We start from the raw sequence: 26,048 nt of genomic DNA on the forward strand, positions 1-26,048 counted from the left end.
TGGCACATTTTTGATCGTATCAAGGTGTGTATACCATCCTTAACCCAAAGGTTGTAGATGATGTAGATGGAAAGTAGGCGAAGAAACAGTTCTGTTATATAATGTCACTCTTAGAGTCTCAGTATCTCAAGAATGGTAGCTTTGAGTTCTCCTAGAGATATACATACATACATATATTTGAATAATTTTTGTCATACGCAAGTATATTTTGACAGGTTTAATGTGTTTCAGCTATCAATTTCTACAGGTTGTACAGATATGAGATAAAAGTCTCACCTTGAGGATGGTCATCATGGTTTTTGCTACAAAGACCAAGTTGCCTGGAAGCCTATCTAAGACATGTCTTCGAGAACAAACGTTTTGACGTAGACTTCTAAGTAAATTTTGTTCGCAGGCAATTATGAACATTTTGTAAATTATGTTATTTACCGGCACTGTGGGCTAACATTTATTACCACAAGCAGACAAACATAGGCGCCGGGGTCCGACAATAAGAAGCACTCGAGTTAACAAACACAAGTAATAATTGTAAACAATTTCTTTTTATTTTGTGTGGCCAATTATAGGCCACTATCACATGAACAATTTGCAATTTTCTTACGCGAGGCAGCAACAACAACAACAGTAAACAGCCAGCAATGTTACCAGTAAGCCAAACAAAGCCAAGGGGTTGTCCAAGTTTAATTGAAAACGAAATCAAAACATTTGATTTGTTGTGTGTTTTGTTTTTTCCTCCAAATATTTATATTTACTATTGTAAAGTCAACTTGACGGTTTCTATTCCAGCCCATTATTGTTGTTCATGAGGCACGTTTACATGCCACAAAAAGAAGCGAACCGAGTCATTCGAAAATCCATGCTTGACCAGCACTTTCATTCGCAGTATACCACGTATGGTATACAACATCCCCTGTCCCTTCTCCTCCTCTTCTTGTCCAATCACATGTTTTGTCTAGCAAAGCCGCACATGCGCATATTTCCAACGAGAGAGAGAGTGCGTGTGTGTGCCACAATAGTCGAAGAGTTTCCATGCAATGTCATGTTTTTGTTTCGGTAGAGGAGCCGGTTTGCAGCAGAGTTTCGCATTCGAGGTTTTATTACATTCTGTCGTCCACACATCATTCAGTTGCCTTTGAAATTTCTAATTGAACTGACGGTGACGGTGTATCCCGGGAAATACATCAAAATAACCACAAAAGTAACCGTTACAAAAATTGCGGGATTACGGATTAAAAAAAAAAAACTAAACAGAAAAACCCCCAAAACTAAACGAAATAAGAAAAAAATATTTAATTTAATTCCAAAGTGTTTAACATCTTCACATCGGGTGTCATGAAGTTGATTGATGTGATTATTTATTTGATAGCAATTTTAATCTTTATTTATGTGTTGTTGGATTAGATTGTTGTCTGTCGCTGTCCCGTCTATCAACAATCGTGCACAACACATCGCCTAGCAACTTTGTTTTCATTTCATTTTCACTCAAAGTATCCTTCTGTCTATTGTCCAATTGGAAAAAAACTGAACTCTACAACTACAACTTTCAAGTGATTAGTTGTTTGCTACTGCTGCTACTCATATCAAAATCTATAAAGGATTCTTAGCTGCCGCAAAATGAAGGTAAGTTTGTGTGCAAAGAAAGTAAAGTGAAAATAAAAACGAAATGAAATTGAAAATTTTCTTATTTTGAAATTGGAAAACTAATACGACAATAAACATTTGCCAAGATTTCACTAACCAACTAGACAGACATGTCAGTGAATGACGACAACAAGTTTCTTTGAATTCTACTTATTTGGCGCCCTCATTTTGGGGCTAAATAAAACAAACAAGTATGTTTGAGGAATGTTTTACGTTTAATTTGAATTCAAGTGGAAAGAAAAACAAGAAATTTCGATCTAACGGCGTATCTTATTACGGATATCCTGAAATAATTGACAATCATAAATATGTTTGCGGAATTAGAGAGAAATCAAAGAGAATAATTTCAAATTACAAATAAATAAATGTCAATTTCGAATGGAAAATGTACCAGCTCTATACCAGTTTTGGGTTACAAAACCGAAACCGGTTTTCGCCAAAAACGTCATTTTCGGTTAACTGAAAAATCCGGTTATTTGTGTCGGTTAACCGGTTTTAAAAAAGTAGTAATATTTTAAATATTTCATTTCAATTGTATTCTTAAATGTAAGCTAAACTTAACTAATACCAGGTACGGCAAAGATTTAAATGTCAGATATCTTAAAATCTTAAAAATATTTTGTGTCAAATGTAGAGTTGTGCCAATTTAGTTCACTACGCAGTTCCAATGGTACCCACCATTTGCGTATACGTGATATCGCACGTTAGTTTGTATGAAGTTACTCATACATTTTGGAACTAATACAGTGAACTAGAAACTAGAGTTATAGTAGCTACAATTTAAAACGAGTGGTTGGTCCAACTTAGTTATTATTCAATGACCGCCGAATTTTCAGACATTTCACGATAATTTGAGGTTGGCAAAGAAAGACGAAGAATCCGAACTTAATAAAATGTAAACTTAATTCTTTTAGTACAAAATTTTATATTTGTAAGGGCTTTTACTATCCTTAAGGCCTGCGTACATAAGCTGCCTTGCCTGCTTACCTTGCTTACTTCTGATAAAAGAATAAAAAAGAAAAGGGCAACCCAGTTCGAAATTTCCTCGGCCTTCTTTATTCTTTTATTCTTATTATGTCAAAAATGAAGCATGGAAGCAAGGCAATCAGGCAGAGCAGCTTATGTACGCAGGCCTTTAGGGCAGAATTTCTGTCTTAATTTTGCTGTCCCCACTTCGAGGTTTATTTTCAAATAACAAGGATATTATGAGATAAGTATTATATACTCGTAATACCGAAGTCATTATACTTAATTTACCCCTTGCCGCACATTTTTAATCAAATATACATATATCAATTATGAGCAAATTTGTACCTATTTAACAAAACCGGTTTAAACCGGTTAACCGGTTTTGAAAATTTTTGAAAACCGAAAACCGGTTTTTGAAAAAATTAAAAATTTCGGTTAACCGAAAACCGTTTTGTTTGGAAAAAACCGGTTTTTTTGGACACCCTAACCGGTATTGACATAGTTAAACGAAAGATAAATCAAGAGAAGATGGAGATAGACCCATGACATTTTAGGTGAATTCCTGTGACGGATGGGTTTTTATTCAGTAAAAATAATAAAATTTGGTCAAAACTAATACACAAATTCCAACGATTTAAAGTATATTATTTAATAAATATATTTCTGAACAATGGACAAGTGGATGAGACGTTGATTTTAAATCGCATTAACTATTGAATTTCCAATTATTTTATTTCAAATTCAATGTTTGTATTTTTATATTTTATTTATTGGTGCTTGACCTAGTGTAAATAGTTAGAACATATGGAAAACTCAAAAACACTCATATTTTGATGCAAAATATGAAAAAAATCCGTGAAAACATATGAAAAAATGTTGACACGGCGTCTTAGCGTTCAAAGCCACACTCATAACTTCAAAGGCAGCACAAAAAAGCGTTTGTCATGAAGAAAAATACAATTCAACGGCCAAATATCCGTTATTGTATAAAAACACATTTGCATTTGAAAAACCAAAAGTTCTAGGACAGAGAAGTCATTCCACAGTCGATATGTCTGAAGAGCTGCTCAACTAACAGCGAAACCAGTAGAGTTGTGCCAAAGGAACTATATGGAACTATCTCGTTCACTTCGCAGTTCCAATGGCCCACTTTTTTTCTTTGCACGAACTGCGTATACTTAACAGCACACGTTATATTTCATGATGTTACTCATACGTTTTGGAACTAGTACAAGGAACTAGGAACTAGATGGCCCAACTCTAGAAACCAGATCACATAATTTGGTGACTTTGTGGGTTCGAGTCCTTGGCTTTCCTTTTTCACTTGCAAAAAACATTTCGATTATCAAGCTTAACTCTAAACGAGAAAATTTATAAAAAAATTAAATTTGTTAACATTGACCTTGTATTCCTCTGCAACTAATAGAGCGAATTCATCATCTGAAAGCTAATTATGTTATCTGTCCAACAAAAAAATAACTATGAAAATATCTCTATCCGTCCGTCTACCATCCGTCAATATTCTGTATCCGAATTAGAGCGCTCACTATTATACAATGATATGCTCCAGTTGTGAGAAGTTGAGAGATGTTGTGGATTGTGGAATATTCCATGTTCTAAATCGTGTTCTAGTTTCCATTTCAAAAGTCGTCATCTAGATTGTCAATCGTTTATCCTGACTCGACCGATTCTGGATTTGGACCGCAAAATAAGCTACCAGGAAAGCAAAAGAAAATTGAACCGCTCTTCTGTAATAAAATGCTGTTTGAGCCGCTTCTAACGTGGAAAATAGACGCTCGATCTTATCGCCGACTAACTTTTACCCTCAGGTATATATTTTTCCTGGTATCTCAATTGTTTATTTCACCAACCAAATGTTCCCAATTTGTTAATGGGAGGGTCTAGATAGAAAATTTACCAATCCCACATGATTCAAGGACAATGATCCCTAAATATTTGGGTGCATTGTCAACATTAGGGTGCGACCACATCGTTGTTGTTGTAGCAACTTATGTATTATTTCAGTTATTTGGTTCTGATTCCTCTGTATCCAGACTCAAAAATTCTGCAAATTGAACTGGCTGTGTCCATAAAGAATCAGGAGACCGGTGAGTATACTTAGCTGGGTAGCTAAATGCAGCATGTCGTGTGCTCCCAATTCACATGCCGGGTATGTATTGGGTATCAGTTGGCATCAATTCGGGCCCAATATGCATTGAGGCGGCTGTATCGTTCGGATCTTAAGTGGGCTAAAACCACTCATGTTTGCCTTGGCAGCTGGCGTTCTTCTGCTGCGATGCATGGGGGTGGTCTCCAAGTACGGCATTCACACTGCTGCTTACGAATGCTATCGTTTGTAACTTTGGATTTCTAGATCAAGATCTCCCCTGACGTGGCTGGGTGGAGGAAGCCTGTCCACTAAATTGTGACAGGGATGCACACTGCCATAACATCAAAACAGGTACTGCATCAACAACATCATGTTGTGTTGATGCATCGGTACAACCTTCGTCTCCTCATGACGATGGTCCACTGGTGTCATGAGGAAGTAATCTGTGGCAGTCCTCTGGGCGGCTTTTTGACAGGTTTGAATGTTCTTTCACTGCGTGGCGTTAACATTTGCGCATACCATGTTGGCGCCGCATAGCTTACCATAGACCGGCTTATTGCTTTGTAATAAGTTAACATAATTTCTTGTCAGCATCCCAAGTGCTGCTGGCCAGTGCCTTGAGGACGTTGCTCCTACTTCTTATCTTATCGCAAACAGCTGTGGCTTTCGCTGACGACTTACACGTACTATCGAACGTTATACTTAATACTTTGGCGCCGTTAGTGTTCGGAATAAGGACACCATCGACAAATATGTTTAGTTGGAGGGAGCCTCACACCGTAGTTTTATTTATTTATTTTTTATCAATAGGCGATTTTTTTCTAGCGCGAATTTATTCTCAGCGTCTCTTTCGTGTCTGTTGTCTTCTATCTGTTATTTCTTTAGCATATTATATAACATAGATCTGTAGATGACGATCATGTGTTAGTTTCGTTACCGGTACTTTACACGATATGTTTTTTACATATGGGTTGTCACTTTTTATATATGCAAAGTGACAGCACATATGTAAAATAAAATATCGTATAAAGTACCCATTAATCGTTTTTATTCCAGCTAAGTAGTTGATTGGTCTACTTTTGCTTGTTGTTACGTTAGGATGTCTGTCGTAAGTGATGATGGATATCAACCCTACCTATTGTTTTTCGAATCGACGAAATTGAGGTTTCAGGGCATCAGGTACAATACGTTCTCCGAAGGAATTGACCAAACCGAGAACGTGTTAGAACGGAACATGTTATCCGGGAAAGTTTCTACTTCCGGTCCGAAATTGCCGGAGAATGATTATTTAGGACTATGGCTTCGGAGACCGCCTCGTTTATGGTTTTTCTTGATACAATGGTTTAGTAGAGTGCGCTATCAAAAATTGGTTGACGTCTAGGATACCTTCGCCAAAGCACCTGAAGTCCTTTCGGATGTCACCAGGAAATGTCTGATCAGTTTAGCATTATATTAGCTGACATCATATTGGTCTTCTCATGGAGGTGATCCACACTGGTCATTTAGACCCAACCCGTTGCAACACGGGAGCAATATAATTAAGGACGAACGACGGATTGCACTATACGTTGTTGCCAATGTTTCAAATATCTGCCTTTAGAGAGTGAGTGAGAGAGAGTAATTTCAGATTGTACTCCCGGAGAAATGGTGACTTAACCATCGGAAAACATAACACTTACATTAATAATGTCAACGCATTATGGATGGTTTCGAAAGTTAAATTTGAAAGATTAGACTTTTTGCTTCGGTATTTGACAAAGTAGTGGTACCATTGCACAGTAACACCCTAACAAAAATATTGGTAAACCTCCCCGCGCAAAATTTTCAGTATTGGTCCTTGGTTGGGTATACTCCCTATATGACTTATATCTCGATTTATTTCGGCAGATGTTAACCAAATATTTAAACCGAATAGGTTTTAAAAATGAACTCAGAGTTCAGAACACCACCTTATAAAGAAATGTGATGTCGGTCCACTTTTGACCACAGCCTCCATAAAGGGTAACCAACCATCCATTTATCGGTACTTTATAATATTTAATCAACTTTTTATGCAGAATTAACTGTAATGTGTTTTTGGTTCTCAGTGCGGGAAAATCTCAAAATTTTATCGTGGTCCAACATTAGGGTGTCCAAGAAAAAAAAATATTTATTAAATTGAATGCCCCAAAACTTGGTATTTATACCCTACACCACTATGTGGGGAGGGTATTATAAGTTGGTTTTGGCCAAAAAGTTTGTAACGCATCGAAATAATGGTCGTAGACCCATACTTATATATATCAAAATGAATGTCTCGACGAGCTGAGTCGATCTGGCTATGTGTGTCCGTCCGTCAGTCCGTCCGTCCGTCCGTCTGTCCGTCTGTCCGTCTGTCCATCTAAACCTTGTAATCACGCTACAGGTCGCAATTTTGATCGGATCGTCACGAAATTTTGGGTGTTGATGGGGGTCCCGGAGGGGAAGAAGCCTATTGATTTTGGTGATGGTCGGATAATATTTAGGGGTCGGAATCGGCAAAAAACTTATGTGGATAAAAAGACAACGTTTTTTTCCAAAGCGAATATCTCAGCTTCCATATGGGGTATACCAAAAGCAAAACCTGACAATGAAAGTAGAAAATATCACCCTTCTAATGATGTAAAGTAGGTTCTTGTAGGTGATCAAATAACGAAGATATCACAATAGTCGCAAATAAACCCCAAATTTTCATGCTTGCGATTTTAGTTATACTGACGAATAGAACAGCTTTGGCTGGGGACTTTCCAAAAGCAAAGCCTGACTATGAAAGTAGAAGATTCCACCTTTACAATGATGCAAACTAGGTCGGCGTAGGTGACCAAATAGCGGAGATATCACAATAGTCGGTAATTCATCCCATTTTTCCATTTTTTGGAAATCACGCTACAGGCCGCAATTTTGATCGGATCGTCACGAAATTTTGAGAGTTAATGGGGATCTCAAAGAGGAAGAAGCCTATTGATTTTGGTGAGGGTCGAATAATATTTAGGGTTCGGAATGGGCAAAAAACTTATTTGGATAAAAAGACAACGTTTTTTTCCAAAGCGAATATCTCAGCTTCTATAAGCGGTATACAAAAAGCAAAACCTGACAATGAAAGTAGAAAATATCACCTTTCTAATGATGTAAAGTAGGTTCTCGTGGGTGATCAAACAACGAAGATATCACAATAGTCGCAAATTAAACCCAAATTTTCATTTTTTCGATTTTAGTTATAATGACGAATATCACAGCTTTGGTTGGATACTTTCCAAAAGCAAAGTCTTACTATGAAAGTAGAAGATCCCATCTTTACAATGATGCAAAATAGGTCGGCGTAGGTGACCAAGTAACGGAGATATCGCAATATTCGATAATACATCCCATTTTTCCATTTTTTTGGAAATCACGCTACTGGGCGCAATTTTGATCGGATCGTCACGAAATTTCGAGGGTTTATGAGGGTCTCACAGAGGAAGAAGCCTATTGATTTTGATGATGGTCGGAATGAGCAAAAACTTTATTTGGAGAAAAAGTCAACATTTTATTCCAAAGCAATATCTCAGCGTCTATAAGGGATCTACAAACAGCAAAACCTGGCAATGAAAGTAGAAAATATCACCTTTACAACTATGTAACGTAGGTTGTCGTAGGTGGTCAAACAACGAAGATATCGCAATAGTCGCTAATAAAACCCAACTTCTCATTTTTGCGATTTTAATAGTAATGACGGATATCACACCTTTGGTTGGGGACCTTCTAAAAGCCAAGCCTGACTAAGAAAGCAGAAAATCCCATATTTGAAATTATGCAAAGTAGGTTGGCGTAGGTAGTCAAACAATAGAGATATCGCAATAGTCGTTAATGCATCCCTTTTTCCACTTTTTCTGCAATCATCACGAAATTTTCTCACAGAGATAGAAGCCTATTGATGTTGGTGAGTCGACAGTAGTCAAATATAAAATTAAATATTAATTATTTTGGTTCAGTTCGCCTTAAGTCATTTGGTATAAAAGCCAGATAGGTGAAAACTTTCGTATCTCCATAAACGAAATGTTTTCGAGTGAAAAGATTATTCACAGAGGTAGTGGTGTAGGGTATCACATAGTCGGCCCCGTACCGACTATAGCCTTTTCTCACTTGTTTTCTTTTACGAGTTTTCAGTGCGGCTCCAAGTTATCATGATAATATCACAAAAACATTATACTGAAGGCATTATATTGGCAATTGTTGTACAAGGTGGCGCAAAAGTAATCTTCCTATCAGAAAATGCTATAATTTTTGCGATTGGCCCCTAATGTCAGTTCTGTTTTGACATTTGTGTAGTAAACACATGCGAAATACACGTTGATAAACAATGTTACGCTACACTGCTCCAGAACGCGGAATATTGGTGACTATTTATTTGACCAATAATCGGTCGGTGACTTTGGCACAACGTGAATTTCGTCGCAGAAATTTAGCCGCTCGCTTCGAAGAGACTGGCACAACACGAGATGCTGCCAGGCATGGCAGACCCCGGAGTATCCGTTCTGCAGAGAATATTGCTGCTGTAGCCGAGGATGTCACGGCGATGTCACGGCGACGTGCCACGCAAATGGGTATCAGTTGACGGTCTTTACAGCGAATTTTGGTACGATATTTGAAAATGTTTCCGTACAAATTCCAGACGGTGCATCAGCGGTTAAACGCTGACCGCCAATCGCGTCTAACATGCGATAAATCCATCATTAATCACCACCAAGAGGAAGATGATTTTTCATCAAAAATAATCATGAGTGATGACTTCTTTTTGTGGGGCTTTTTGAAGTCGCGGGTTTATGTCAACAAGCCTCAGACTCTTTCAACTCTTAAAGACAATATCCGCCAAGAATGTTAGGACCTATCGCCGGAAGATTTGGCCAAAGTGGTGTAAAATGCCGTAAAAAGGGCTCAAATGACAATAAACTGTGGCGGCGGCCATTTATCTGATATCATATTCTCGACTTGATGTAAGAAAAATTAAAGGACAAAATAAAAATAAACCACAAGACAAATCAAAGTGTTTCTTTTTTTTAATTACAGCCAAAAAACTTCGGAAGATTACTTTTGCGCCACCTTGTATATGCTTGGAGAGAAACTAAAACTTTAAGTAAATGGAATTATTTAATACAGATAGATTTTAAACAATTCCATTTTGATATTATTTATATTACCAACATGTTTGGCAACCCTTACAATTTAGATGAATTCTGATAAGTATAAAAACGCAGCATTGAAAATGTAGTAATCATTCCGTTTAACTTAAGTCGTGAATAATAGTCCTTTGTTTCAGAAATTCGCTTTTTTCTCATTTCTAAATAAATCCTTTCTTCAAAATTAGTCATGTTTATAAGGCTTTTTCGAAGGCTTGACACGGTGCTCTTGAATCAAATTTAAATTGAAGGTGCTTACACCTGAGAAGTTTTTGCGGATTCTGAAACTACAATGTTCATAGATGAGAAAAATCAAAAAACTAAAAAAATCGCCGGAGCGCTTTTTAAATAAACCGCGATTAAAGTTGACATTTTTAGAGGTTGTTAAGGTTTTTGCGATTTTGCTTGGAAATCGCAAGTCCTATCAAAATGGGAATGAAGAAAATGTTGTAGCTATCAAAATTCTCTACAAGATTGACCTTAATGATATTTTCGTAGGTTTTACAACTTTTGAGATATAGAAGTTGAAATTGGGACAATTCAAATTCAATTCAATTCTTTATCGTCTCCTTATAAAACAATGTCATGACTGCAATTTCCCAACCTAGGAAAAATTACATAAGCCAGTCTTGTATAAGATAAGATTTCCTCAGGTCGATAAGACTTGTCGTATTCATGCAAAATCGCGAAACCCTAACAAAAAAACCTAAAAATGTAAACTGAGCTTCTTTATCTAAAAAATGGTACAGCCTGAGAACAAATCATAAACGTCAATCCTGTAAAGAATTTTCACAGCTACAACATTTTCTTTAGCTCCATTTCGATTGGACTTGCGGTTTCCAAGGAAAATCGTGAAAACCTACAAAACACCTAAAAATGTGAATTTTGACCGCGATTTATTTAAAAAACCCTACAGCGATTTTTTCTTGTTTTTGTATTTTTCTCACCTATGAACATTGCTGTTTCAGAATTCACAAAAACTTCCCCTGTGTAAGCGGTTTTCATTAAAAGTTAGTTAAGGCGCACCCTTCATGACATTGTTTTATAAGGGGGCGATACAGTCAGTGCATTGTCCCAATTTGAACTTCAATATCTCAAAAATGGTAAAACCTACGAAAATACAGTAAAGGTCAATCTTGTAGAGAATTTCCATAGCTACAACATTTCATTCAGTCTCATTTTGATAGGGCTTGTGGCTTCTAAGCAAAATTGTGAAAACCTAAACAAACCTTAAAAATGTCAACTTGAATCGCGATTTATTGAAAAAGCGCTCCGACGATTTTTTTAGTTTTTTGATTCTTCTCATCTATGAACATTGTAGTTTCAGAATCCGCAAAAACTTGCCAGGTGAAAGCACCTTCCATTTAAATTTGAATCAAGAGCACCGTGTTGAGTTTCGAAAAAAATTGGAAAGTTCTAAAGCGACTTGTATCTTTAAATTCGTAAAATGATGACATAAATTTTTTGATTTTTGTCATTGGGCGCCGCCACTGTGCATTACTATATAGTGTTGTTACACTTATACGTCGCAAGTTCTTGGCACTTTTTTAATGATGTCAACGTTATCTTTAATATTTCTATTCTCGCTACTAGAAATTAAAAAAAGAAATACTAGAAATATAAATATCAACAATTGTGAAAATGAAATCAAATACATATCGCATCATTTGAAACACTTTCCAAGTCTGTATTGCAATAAAAGTGGTTCATTCTGTACCAGAGCTAAAACAAATTGAATGCTACTTTTTTCTTTCAAGTGACACTTGTTCACAGTTGTTGCATGAAAACAAGTTCGATATCTATTCGTATTCATAAAATAATCAAAAAATAAATATGTACATACGTGGTTAAGAAATGGCCATGCATTTATGTTGATATAAACATTATTTGTTTTTCATGCCAGATATTTTTATGTGCACCAGTTAATATCATCTTTGGTAGAGTTAGTTAAGCTGCTGATGCATGTCGAAGAATAATGAAAACAATTGTCTTTAAATAGATACAGTTTGTCAAATAAATATTTGTTGAAAATAAAAATGTTATCTTCGTTTACTAAATATTTTGTACAAATTTGTTCTGCGGCTATATTCTTTTTCTATGAAAATTTATAAGTTTTTAATTTGACAGTTTTTTTCCTTTATACAATTTTTCATTTCACTTTTTCATAGAAACAGAATTGAGCCCCTGGATGTTATTTGTTTAATCAATAGACCAATGACAAAAAATTACTTATTATATGACTTTTGGAAGGCCAAACATGCGCTGGTACGTCAACAATTGCACTTTCATGCTATGCGGATTATTTTACTAAACAACTACCTTTCTTAATACCCAATGTAATATTTTTTGTCAATGTAAGTATACTAAATGGCTAAAGTATACTAAATTGAAAGTGACAACATTTTAAAATCAATTTTTCCGTTACTTCATTCGATTATTTTTTTTCACGAATAGAAAACCATTCCATTTTATATAATAACTATTGATTTGTAAATATTGCATATAAATTATGATAATTATGTATGTAACGTAACATTGTGGCCTTTATTAATATGCAAAATATGTACTTATGTATAAACACCTACATATTTGGTGGCAGTCAAATTTCACCAATTGTGACATTCCACGAAAAAGGGCCATCCATGGCTAACAGCAGTCACGTTCTCAAACAAACCCTAAATCCACAAAACAACTTCCGAAGGAAGTCAAAGCTTTCGTTTTCAATATCCAATATGGCGGCATAGAAATGGCTTAGAAGGTATGGCTGCAGTTTGATTGGTATTTTCATAAAGTAAAAGCGTTTGTTGCATTTTGCAACCAAGCAGCCCAGTTAATCGACAACTTAGCAACTATATTATAATACGCTTGCGTTTGTTGTGTACTGTCATATGAAAATTTCAATATAAAGTAGCAGCGTACACTTGACAATGAATAAAATACATTAAATAGACACATGGACAGACGGCTTGGCAATCATAGTACATAGCAATAGTACTAAACTAAACTCCACCATGAATTGCTGTGGCTAACTAACCACCACTACCTGTCACTGACAACGGCAACGTCCAATGCTACGTGATTTTATGTGTCGTCCATCTATGGTTTCAATTCACTGGTATCACTTCCATATCTATCGGCACGAACCACAGACACACTTTTGTTTGAAATGTTCGTTTAGAGTCGGCGGGCGGTTATGGTCTTAAGAGTGTTGTGGCTATTTATAATTAAGAAATTTATTGATTTAATTGCAGAGTAGTACTTTTTTTACTATTGGTTTTGTTGCGTTTTTGTTGTTATAGTTGTTATCCAAAAAATGTTGTTTATTGTATTTCTTATTGTTTTAGAAAGTAGATAATCGTTACAAATCGTATAGCCAACACACGCGGACTATGTAGAAAAGTGTAGAAGAAGATGAAAAAATTATGATCTTCATAACGACTTTTTTATTGTTTTATCACAACGTTTAAGCTTAAATTCGCAAATATTAAAAATTAATGTTTCAATTATAGAAGTCAAGCTGTGATATAGGCCATTTGTTGTTATAGAAGCTCTACAATAGAGTTATAACTGAAAAACATGGCGCCAAGTTCGGCCAGGTCGGAATTTGTATACCCTTCCCATATGAAAAACTGAAACCTTCTAATGTATGACCCTACGTACTCTTTACTAAAACTTTACCATTTTTAAAGATGTTTTGTACGAAGGCTCTCTCTCTACTAAGAACAGGTATTAAACTAACCAGATTTTAGGGAATTTTACCATCCCTGTCACAACACAAGGAAGCGAATTTGAAAGCTCTTTAATAATTGAATTCATTCAAATTATGTTTCATCGCCGTTATATGGAGCTATATCAAGAAATATACCTATAAAGAACAATGTTTTCCCAATATGCCAATTATAAAACTACCTTTCACGTAACTAGGCTTTTACACCAGACATTTTGTCTCCAAATACAACTCTGATTTACTAACACATACATACATTTGTCGTTTGTCTCCAAGATGTCCATCCCCAGCCAGCATTTTTTGAAATTTTTAATCAAATTCGAGTCTTTTTTGATCCGACTGCACGATTAAAAAGCCGGAATATGAGCTCATTTTCTGATCATAAAGGACTCCTTTTTCGGGAGAAAAACGTAACCTCAGCCGACTCTTCTAAGCAAATCACAAATGAGTCTTCCTCTGCATTAGTTTCGAGTCATTTTTGCCCATTTTCTGATGGTATATAAAGTCTTTTTCGAGTCGTATTTTAATAATTTACTCGTGATTTGTTGATTAATTTAGGACTCTTTTTTGAGTCATGTTTATAATCGTTTATGAGTCTTTAAAGAGTTATTTATGAGTCTCTTTATTAGACGAAAATTAAAAGAATTTTCTTTTTATTCTTCTTTGTTTTTTGTTTCTTTCCTTTGTTTTGTTGTCCTCTCTGCTTTGTTATGACTTTTAATTATCCTTTATGTTGCTCTGTGGTTAGTATACTGATTCTTCATTTCCCTTCGCAAAACCTGAACATGTGTTATGTTGTCTGTACTTTTAATATTATACGTTACATTTATATCAAAGTTTTGGAGAAAGTGTATATGAGAATTATTTACAACCAAACCATAATGCTTCGACAAATAAAACAAAACAAGCAGTTTTTAATCACCTATCTGTTCAAAATATGATCAGAAGGTACATAATTATAATCACTTTTCAAACACCTGCATGTCCCTTTTTTGATTAAGCATTTTTCAATATTCCGATGATCAAAATCTGACAATAAATAAGGAAAAAAATAGTCACATTTTTAACGCCTCAATGATTTATTTATGATTGCCACACATTTGTGGTTGTATTTTAAATTGAACTCTTTTTAATCATTACAGGGAGTCACTTTCGAGTCCCTTTCTGAGCATACAAGCGACTTAATCAGTTTTTGATCACCAAAAGGACTCTAAAAAGACTCCGCAATGTGATTTTTGAAAAAACAATCTTCCAAATGCTAGCCGGGTCGCACAGACAGTAGGGTTAAAAATTTTTTTAAATTTTTTTGTAAAAATGTGTGAGATAATAATTGAAATGTATTGAAAACAAAAGAACATGAACAAAAACAAAATATGTGAAAGGAAAATAAAAAGAAATCGATTACTTTCATTCATAATTTTACTGTTTTTGCAGTTGTCTGGACGCCTACCGCAAGTTTTTGGTTTTTGACAATCTACTTGTAGATTGTCAAAAACTCAACTGTCCTGCCATGTGTAAACGCAGGGTTATTATAATTTACCCAAGGCATATTAAACGAAACCATAGTGTTTCGAAACCATAGTGTTTCGACCAGCGGATGAAAACCCAGCATCAAACCTACGCTTCTACGTATGTTTTTATGCTGCTACAACAACAATTTGCCATGAATTTACCTATAATTACCGTACTTTCATTTCAAAAATGTCAAAGAGCTCTCAGTTTAGGTAAATTATAAGACCATATTTATATTAGACAATTTTCCTGGCGGCCTATAGTAACACTTTTCCTCTCAACACCCTCTCTCACCGACAAACTGACAATTGCCGGAAGGAAAATTGCCTTATTTAATTATGGACTAACTGTTATATACAAATAACAAGTAAGAAAGTATCAGTCAGCTGTGCCGGCATAGATATAGCCTCAGCCTCGGACCTAAACAAGAAGTAACCACAATACTTCTGACGTCCATAGGGATTTTTTGAGTTTTTGGGCCAACATGTTGTTAAAAATTTAAAACTATTCCAGACGAGTCCTTAAAGTGCACTCTTTCCAAACTTTGTGTGGGAGGTACCCAAAAGAGTGGATCGATGTAGTCAATATTCGGACATTATCCGAGTCTGTAACAAATAACATGATGTACAACGTTTCGGCCAAATCGACTTCTCCCTTCGAGATTTACTTCTGTAGTTTTCTCAAATTTTGTGTGGGAGGTACCCGATGGATTCGACCGATATAGTCCATATTCGAACCTGATCTATGTCGGAAAGTTATATTACCATATGCAAGATTATGACCAATTCGGTTACTCCCTTCGAGAGTTATCGTGCGCACCATTTTAGTAAACATTTTTGAACTTTCCTGGCGAAGATACCGAGAGTAGTGGAGCGATATGGCCCATCTTCGAACTAAACTAAGTTTGGAAAATATATAACGAATGCCAAATTTTAGACCCGATCGGTTGCTTCGTTCGAGAGTTATCGTACGCAAAACGTAGAGCTATGTTGAAAATGGTTTGGAGAAGTTTTGTAACCATTTGGAAACCCAAATGTAAAATTACAGGTAGTTCGGTCGGTCAACAAATGTAACTAAAATACTCAAATTACCTGTCGCCAATTTGGGTGGAGAAGTTTCGTGACTACATGGAATCTCAAATCAAAAACCCTCAAAATACCAATAATCGAAATTTTTTGGTGGAAGAGTTTACAGCTAGTTTGGTTACAAATTGTAGGTAAAATCCTCAAAATACCGCAAATCCGGAAGTACCGGGGCTATACCTGAACATGGACCTATATTGACAGGTTTTGGTGGAGTGTTGTGATCCCTAAGAACCTCAAATGTCAAATCACACCTAGTTCGGTTAAAAATTTTAGCTAAAATCCTCAAAATACCGAACATCGGGAGATAGCGTTCAAATTACAGGTAGTTTGGTTGAAAATTGTAGGTAAATTCCTCAAAATACCGAAAATCCGAAGATACCCCAGCAAAATAAATTGGAAGTAGTGCAATGTAGACTAGTTCTTTCACGGCATGTTTTATGCAGTTCAAACGGAGTCGTTAAAAAGGCACTCCATTCCTCACATTTTAACCGCATTTGGATGCAATCCAAAGAATCACATCCATTTGTCACATTTTAACAACATCCGGAGGCAGTTCAACGGAGTCGTGAAAAAGGCACTCCAATTCCTCACAATTTCACAGCATCCGGATGCAGTGCAAACGGAGTCGTGAAAAAGGCACTCCGTTTACTACATTTTGTTAGCAGTTGTTAGAGATCCCTACATGTACATAAATCAGTTTGTACATCTCTACAGGCAGCGGAATACATTTACAGAAAGAGATAATCGTGTTAACATTTCCAAACATTTGTTAATACAAACTAAATAATATTTAATTTGCGAAAATTTTTCCGGTAACTCACGAGAAGAAAATTTCCCAATGGAGTGCTGTTGGAGTACATGTCGAAATCTTAACTGGTGATGGGAAGACAATATCAAACCCATTTAGCAGATGATGTTTGCTATGCAAATTAAATGTGAAAGTTTTTTTCCTTTTTATACCCTCAGCCTTTAGGCTAAAGAGGGTATTTACACTTTGATACGACCAAAAATGTGCCTCATCGAAATAATGGATTTAGACCCCAAGTATGTTTGTACGATATCCGTTTCAGACAATTTTGAGTAGATCTAGCAATGTCCGTCCGTCTGTCTGTCTGTCTGTCTGTCTGTCTGGCAGGCTGGTGCGCACGATAACTCTCGAACGGATTAATCGATTTGGTTCAAATTTTGGGTATCGAAATATTTTGTCCAGATTCGATTTAAGTTCGAAGATGGGCCATATAGGTCCACTCCTTCAGGTACCTCCCCCACAAAAGTTCGAAAATGTTCGGAAAATTTATGCGCACGATAACTCTCGAAGGGAATAACCGATTTGGTCCATACTTTGCACATCGTGTAATTTCTACCAAACTTAGATGAGGTTCCAATATGGACTCAATCGGTCTACTCCTACGGGTACCTCCCACACAAAATTTCGGAAAAGTTCAGTTTAGGACCTGGTCTCGAATCGCTCTGATTTTTGTTTACGCAAGTTATGTTCGCTCTCCTCTATACGACGCTGTAAGTTTTATTAGGGGCAAGTACATACTTCCTGAGAAAATAGCCTGAAAGTCACAAAAACCCTATGACACCGTGTGTAGTGGTTAGAACGCAAGATAACTCTCGAACGGATCTGCCGATTCGGTCCAAAATTTGGCTTTCGTAATATTTTGTCCAAACTTAGTTCAAATTCAAAGATGGATTATATCGGTCCACTCCTTCCGGTACCTCACCCACAAAAGTTCGAAAATGTTCGGAAAATTTGTGCGTACGATAACTCTTGAAGGGAGCAGCCGATTTGGTCCATACTTTGCACATTATGAAATTTCTACCAGAATTATATAAGGTTCCAATATGGACTCAATCGGTAAACTCCTTCGAGTACCTCCCACACAAAATTTCGGAAAAGTTTAGGACCTGCTCTCGAATCGCCTTGGGTTTTGTTGTAACATCTTGTATTCACTGTCCCCTATACGAAGGTACAAGCTTCCTCAGGGGCAAGTCCATACTTCCTGAGAAAGGTACAAAAAAGCCCTATGACACCGTGTGTAGTGGTTGGAGCGCAAGATAACTCTCGAACGGATATGCCGATTCCGACCAAAATGTGACCTTCGTAATATTTTGTGCAAACTAAGTTTAAGTTTGAAAATAAGCCCTACCGGTCCACTCCTTCAGGTACCTCCCCCACAAAAGTTCAAAAATGTTCGGAAAAAATTTTCGCACTATAACTCTTGATGGGAGTGACCGATTTGATCCATACTTTACACATTCTCATAATATCTACCAGATATAGATCAGGTTCGAATATGGACTATATTTGTCCAATCCATCCCGTACCTCCCACACAAAATTTTGGATAAGTTCACTTTAAGACCTGCTATTGCATCACTTTGATTTTTGTTGAAGCAACTTACATTCGCTGCCTTAATTGCGATGGTAAAAGTTGTTTCAGGGGCAAGTCCATACTTCTTCAGAAAACAGCCCGAATGGTGTAAAAACCCCCTATGTCACCCCCATGATCTATGTCGGTCCATTCCTTTAAGTACCTTTTCCGCAAAATTTTTGAACTTTAATCCTAATCAACATTTTTTGTCGGTTTATACAACCAAAATTTTGAAACCCCCTAAAAAGTGTTTCAATTTGCACAGGCTGAGGGTCTGTCTGTCCGTCTGTCTGTCTGTCTGGCTGGCTGGTGCGCACGATAACTCTCGAACGGATCAATCGATTCGGTTCAAATTTTGGGTATCGAAATATTTTGTCCAGATTTGATTTAAGTTCGAAGATGGGCCATATAGGTCCACTCCTTCAGGTACCTCCCCCTCAAATGTTCAAAAATTGTCGCAAAACTTGTGCGCACGATAACTCTTGTAGGGAATAACCGATTTAGTCCGTACTTTGCACATCGTGTAATTTCTAGCAAACGTAGATGAGGTTTCAATATGGACTCAATCGGTCTACTCCTTCGGGTACCTCCCACACAAAATTTCGGAAAAGTTCGGTTTAGGACCTGGTCTCGAATCTCTTTGATTTTTGTTAACGCAAGTTGTATTCGCTGTCCTCTATACGACGCTGTAAGTTTCATTAGGGGCAAGTCCATACTTCCTGAGAAAATAGCCTGAAAGTTACAAAAAACCCTATGACACCGTGTGCAGTGGTTGGAGCGCAAGATAACTCTCGAACGGATCTTCCGATGCGGTCCAAAATTTGGCTTTCGTAATATTTTGTCCAAACATAGTTCAAGTTCAAAGATGGATTATATCGGTCCACTCCTTCCGGTACCTCCCCCACAAAAGTTCGAAAATGTTCGGAAAATTTGCGCGTACGATAACTCTTGAAGGGAGTAACCGATTTGGTCCATACTTTGCACATTATGAAATTTCTACCAGACTTAGATGAGGTTCCAATATGGACTCAATCGGTAAACCCTTCGAGTACCTCCCACACAAAATGTTGGGAAAAGTTCAGTTTAGGACCTGCTCTCGAATCGCCTTGGTTTTTGTTGTAACATCTTGTATTCACTGTCCCCTATACGAAGGTACAAGTTTCCTCAGGGGCAAGTCCATACTTCCTGAAAAAATAGCCTGAAAGTTGAAAAACAAACCCTATGACACCATGTTTATGGGTGGAAGCGCAAGATAATTCTCGAACGGATATGCCGATTCCGGCCAAAATTTGGCCTTCGTAATATTGTTTCCAAACTTAGTTTAAGTTCGTAGATAAGCCATATCGGTCCACTCCTTCAGGTACCTACCCCACAAAAGTTCAAAAATATTCGAAAAAATTGTGCACACGATAACTCTTGATGAGAGTGACCGATTTGGTCCATACTTTACACATTCTCATAATATCTACCAGATATAGATCAGGTTCGAATATGGACTATATTTGTCCACTCCATCCCGTACCTCCCACACAAAATTTTGGATAAGTTCACTTTAAGACCTGCTATTGAATCACTTTGAAGCAACTTACATTCGCTGCCTCAATTACGGTGGTAAAAAATGTTTCAGGGACAAGTCCATACTTCGTGAGAAAACAGCCTGAAGGTTGTAAAAACCCCCTATGGCACCCCCATGGTCTATGTCGGTCCATTCTATTAAGTACCTTTTCCGCAAAATTTATGAACTTTAATCCTAATCAACATTTTTGTCGGTTCATACGACCAAAATTTTGAAACCCCCCTAAACACATAAGTTTTTTGTGAAAAAAGTGTTTCAATTTGCACAGGCTGAGGGTATATCTCTGTCGGCAAAGCCGACTGATACTTTTTTACTTGTTTTTTCTCTTCTTGGTAATTATGGCTGGGGAGCCAATTATATAAAGTAACATTGTGGATTATTTAGTGATATTGAGTATAAGGATATATTGTTAATACTATTTTTTGGCCTTGGAGGCTTTAGTATTAAAGAATGGAATGAATAAACAAACAAAATGCAATGCCAAAGGGTCAGTTAAAATGCGGTGCAATGGAGTGCCTCTTTCCGGGGTCACTCCCTTGTAAAAATCATGAGTGAAAATGCATAATTTGATGCACTTCCAAATCCAAATCACTCTTTGGAGGCAAACTTTTCGCTGGGACAGTTACATGGGGGCTATACCTAAACATGGGTCTATGTTGAAAAATTTTAGTGGAGGAATTTCGTGACTGCGGGGAGTCTCAAATGTCAAGTTACGGGTAGTTCAGTCAGAAAATGTAGCTGAAACCCTCAAAATATCGAAAATCGAACGGTAAAAGGGTGCTATACCTAAACATGGACCTATATTGACAGTTTTTGGTGGAGTGTTGTGACCCCTAAGAAACTCAAATGTCAAAATAAAACGTGTAGCTAAAATCCTCAAATCCTCTATTTTTGATTACAATAGACGGACAGATGGAGGACTGTATCGTATTCTAGTATTCCACCAATTTTAATATATCCGTACAGTTTATCAAGAACTATATTTTGTTATCTTTTCAGCTGCATGATATTAAATAATTTACAAAAACACTCACCAGTAGTTAATCTTTTGCTTCCTTTACAGCCTTTCTACTTAACACTGCTGTTCTTTGCCCTGCTGGCATTTGCTTTGGGTGAACCACCACTGTCCAAAAAATCCCCGTACTTCTATAGTCTACCGCTTAAAAGTGCCAAGCAAACGTCATTTGCCCGATCACCTGGCTCTAAACAGAAAACATTGGTTGTACAGATTCGCAGTGATGAACCTAGTCAACTGGTGCTGAAGGGTCGCCCCAAGTTGGCACATCATACCCATGCTCATCAATTACACAGTCATCACGCCGCCCACACTCATGCACCACATGCTCACATTCATCATCACATCAATGCTGCTGCCAGTTCACATCATCATCACAGAGCACACCCCAGACCCATAAAATTGTCGTCACCAATTTATCTGAAGAATCCCAATTTAATGCGTAAACCTTTGAAGCTGAAGTTAACAGGTGCTAAACTTAAGCCATTGAATATTCACAAGCCAGCCATAAGTTATGATGTACCCTTCAAATATGAAAAGCCAATTTCCTTTGCTAGCTCAGAAATTCAACATTTGCCGGTAAGTTTAGTAGGATTCTTTTAGGCGCTACCTTAAAAAATATACAAATTTTATTATTTCTTTTATTTCTCCTTTCAGTTGGAACACCACCACACAAACTTCATTGCCGATCACTTTGACCCCATTCACACAATTCCCGCTCCAAATCTATCATTGCAAGATAACCATTTACATTCCGAAGAAACCTATTTGCCACCCGTATCTTCATCGCCCAAACCACAAGTTTATCATCAGAAACAGAACAACTATCAGGTCGTAGAGGAAAACACAAACGATCAAACTATTGTGGACACTTTCTCTGGATCTCAGAAACTCTATGCCCCCGATCCAGATCCCTCATTGCCAGCTCCACAAATCCGCCCTGCCGTTGAACCTTTTAATACGCCAAGCAATGGCAAACCATTGCCTGCTGATATTCAAAGTAATCAATTGCCAGTGGCCCAACCTTTGGTTCAGATTGTAGGTGCTCAGGCTTCCAAACAGATTGTTCCCGAAATCTACCCCATACAATTCACTCAGCCCCTGATAGCCGCTAATGTTGCTGCCGTTCAACCCGCTTCCATACCCATTTATAATCCCACTTATTTGGTTACGCAATCGAATAATCTCTACACCCAACATCAACAGCAATTGTTTAAACCCGTTGAAGCTGCACCTGTGGTAGAGGCTGGATATGTAAATGCTGACTTGACACAAGAAGTTGCCAGTAATGGACAGATTTTACAAGCTGCCAAAGATTTGCACAGCGGTAGCCAAGCTGTCTTAGATGTTGCACCACATTTTGCCGCCCTGATTGCAGCTCCTGCTCTCGATGAAGAACACCAATCGCTTGAAACAGCACCTTTCCGTTTGCCAAATGTTGCTGGACCACCCTCGGCCATTACCTCGACTACCGAATCTGGATTTGTTGTGTCAAATTATTATGGCAATGCTCATCAAGATTCCACGCAATTGTTGCAAGCCTATGCTGAAGAGGAACAGGCTGAGGCTCAAAGACAACAATACGAGGAATTACAGCAACAACAACAATTTCAACAGCAACAACAACAATTCCAGCAGCATCAATTAGAACAACAACAGCAGTTACAGCAGCAACAGCAATTCCAGCAGCATCAATTAGAACAACAACAGCAACAACAATTACAACATTTCCAACAATTACAACAACAGCAACATCCATTTTACCAACACACTGCCCAACCCTTACAACAGCAACAATTGGACCCTGCCGCCACAGCCTTTGAAGAGCACCAGCGCCTGGTTAAACAACAATTGGGAGCCGATACACCTTTGCGCATCTTTGTCCCTGATGAAGAGGTAAGTCATCTTCGCAGGACCCTTCACTCATTATGATATTTAAATATGTTCTTGGTTTTACTCTCTATAGGCCCGTTTGCAAAAACGTTCCGACGACATCAGCAAAAGCTCCATTGAATATGTTGACAATGCAAGTGAAGCTAGCGAAGAGGCCCAAACCCATGATGATGATCTTTTTGAAGTATCAACATCTTCAGAAGAGCAACTGCAACAACAAATGGATGAACAACAACAGCAAGAAGAACAAGAATCACAACACTATTTGAGTTCAAATGAGAATCAATAGATAGTTCTTTTCGGTTTGTTTCGTTGGCACAATAGAGAAACTAAACAGACTTGAAATTTTTAAACCAAATTTTTAACGATATTTTCGAATTTAATTTTTAAGTTTTTTTTATTTATTTATAATAAAAGAAAGAATTATTTATTTATTAATTTATTAAAAAAAAATTAGTTTAATTAATTTTCGAATGTTTTTAACAAACAAATGGATGAAAAAATCAACAGGTATTGCGATGCATACACCTTTCGCTGTTGACAATCCTTAGGTCTTCTTTCCCGTTTGTCATGGGAACGATCTATTTGACTCCAATAAAAAATTCCTCGATTTATTATTCAGTAGAAAAATGTCAAAAGAGTTATCAAGTCGCCAACTTAGTGTTCATCCGCCTCAGGATTAAATTGGATTAAAGGAGCAGTTATCCGGAAATCATAAAATCTCAAACGAGACTAGAAGATCGCCATTTTTTTGTAAAGTAGAAACAATATTTTCCATGGCTAAACCAATAGAAAAAAAAACTACACCCGTTATTCAAACAGATATGGGAGGAGGAAACTATCCCACAAGACTGGAAAGAATCAATTATAGTGAAACTTCCTAAAAAGGGTAACAGAACAAAATGTGGCAACTGGAGAGGCATATCCTTACTGCCATCAACACTACAAATTTTCAACAAAATAATTTTAAATAGAATAGCCGAACCATTAGAAAAATTGTTGCGAAAAAACCAAGCTGGTTTCCGAGCAAGGAATTCATGCATCGACCACATATGCACAACAAGAATCATCATTGAACAATCCGTAGAGTATAACGCAAGTTTATATCTAGCATTTGTGGACTATGAAAAAGCGTTCGATGCCCTAAACAGAAAATACATATGGAGCTCACTTCTATCAAAAGGAATACCCAAGAAACTAGTGACACTTATAGAAAATAGCTATATTGATACGACTTCCAGAGTGTTGCACGAAGGACTCCTCAGCGAAGCGTTTTTTACAACCAGCGGAGTGCGACAAGGCTGCACATTATCACCGCTATTATTCGTCACAGTTCTTGACGCAGTGTTTGAAAATCTAGACTCAACACCATCTGGTCTAAATTGGAATTTGTTCGACAAACTTGGGGATCTGGAGTATGCAGACGATGCCGTTTTACTTACAACAACATACTCAGATATGCAAAACAAATTACTCAACCTGTCAGAGAAATCATTAAAAGTTGGTCTGAAAATAAACTGCGGCAAAACAAGAACTATGAGGATAAATGCCAATAGTAACAACCCGTTTATGATATATGGAGAAGCAATACAGAATGTGGACCGTTTTGAATATCTTGGTAGCATTTTATCAACAAAAGGAGGTACCACGGAGGACGTTGATAACCGTATTAGAAAAGCCCAAGGAACGTTTGCGTCGCTGAAAAACATTTGGTCATCTGAGACATTAAATATAAAAACAAAAATCAATATCTTCAATTCTTGCGTGAAATCTACGCTACTGTATGGATCCGAGACATGGCTTACCAATACCACATTAACCAACAAACTTCAAGTATTTATAAACAGATGTCTTCGCAACATATTAAAAATATGGTGGCCACAAACTATATCTAACGAACGTCTCTGGAATATAACAAATCAACAGGAAATAAAATCTGCAATCACTCAAAGGAAATATGGCTGGCTCGGCCACACTCTTAGAAAAAGCGAAACTGATATTTCCCACTCAGCTCTCCATTGGAATCCCCAAGGACGACGCAATAGAGGCAGGCCGAAAACAACATGGAGAAGAACACTAACAACAGAAACCAACTTATCAATCGATCAATTAAAATATATAGCAAATGATAGAAATGAATGGAGAATCTTTGTAAATAGACTAAGTTTATAATATGTTACACGTTTATAAACATGTCATAATAAACCAATAGAAACTAACACAGCCGATTGTTTAACCCAGCAATTCTGGAAAATTGTCCGAAGCATTCCAAACCGAAAATCTTCGAGAATCCAAATGTCCAATGGGGTATGACCCTGTTAGTTTCGTCTTAGAAATAGAAGTTCCTGAATATGCGACTTTAGGAAAGCGAAAATCACTAATACAATTTTTGTTCATACAATTAGTCTAACGGGTACCTATTGGCGAATCGATTAACCTTAAAACATAACCTGCTACTCATCCAACAGTAATTTCTGGAGTTTTCATCTGCCAGGTCATCCAAATCACAATATACAATATCCACTATTCAGACACATTAGGAAGAAAGGATAACATATGCTAATTCTCGGACATCCAGATGGGTTCGTCTGGTGCGCCATCCTCTAATCATACCATAATACAATTTACGAGGAACACCTTCAGAGGGATAAGCAGAGATTTTCGTCATATATATTCTATTTTTCCCAAAATGATATGTTGAATATAGTACGATACTGCATTATAGAGCTTTATAGAGTTTGTACTAAGTGTGCCAGAGTGCATACTAATTATACCGGTCCGGTACGGTCTTGTACGAGAGTACCATAATGGTGGCATGACAAGGCGCATATATGCAACTACAAGCCAATTAATATATTGTTGTTCTAACAGCTTAAATTGACTTTGGCTCCATCTCCAGGTCTAGGAATGTGGCTACCTCGATGGGAAGATATTTTGTATGGTGTCATCACTCCTAGTCCTATAGG

The 26,048-nt window shown here is 37.1% G+C and overlaps 1 protein-coding gene across 1 annotated transcript; it reads left to right on the forward strand.

Annotated features, from left to right (window-relative positions):
• Positions 1-1,030: 1,030 nt before the first annotated feature.
• On the forward strand, positions 1,031-23,426 carry LOC141390104 (uncharacterized). Its single transcript, XM_073962672.1, has 4 exons — positions 1,031-1,620; positions 21,238-21,768; positions 21,847-23,085; positions 23,156-23,426. The coding sequence occupies exons 1-4, from the start codon at positions 1,615-1,617 to the stop codon at positions 23,369-23,371; spliced, it is 1,992 nt and encodes a 663-aa protein (XP_073818773.1). The 5' UTR covers positions 1,031-1,614; the 3' UTR covers positions 23,372-23,426.
• Positions 23,427-26,048: the final 2,622 nt, after the last annotated feature.

The sequence above is a fragment of the Musca autumnalis genome, unplaced genomic scaffold, assembly GCF_047663935.1.
Source record: "Musca autumnalis isolate F117 unplaced genomic scaffold, ASM4766393v1 scaffold_1, whole genome shotgun sequence".
Classification (NCBI taxonomy): Eukaryota; Metazoa; Arthropoda; class Insecta; order Diptera; family Muscidae; genus Musca; species Musca autumnalis.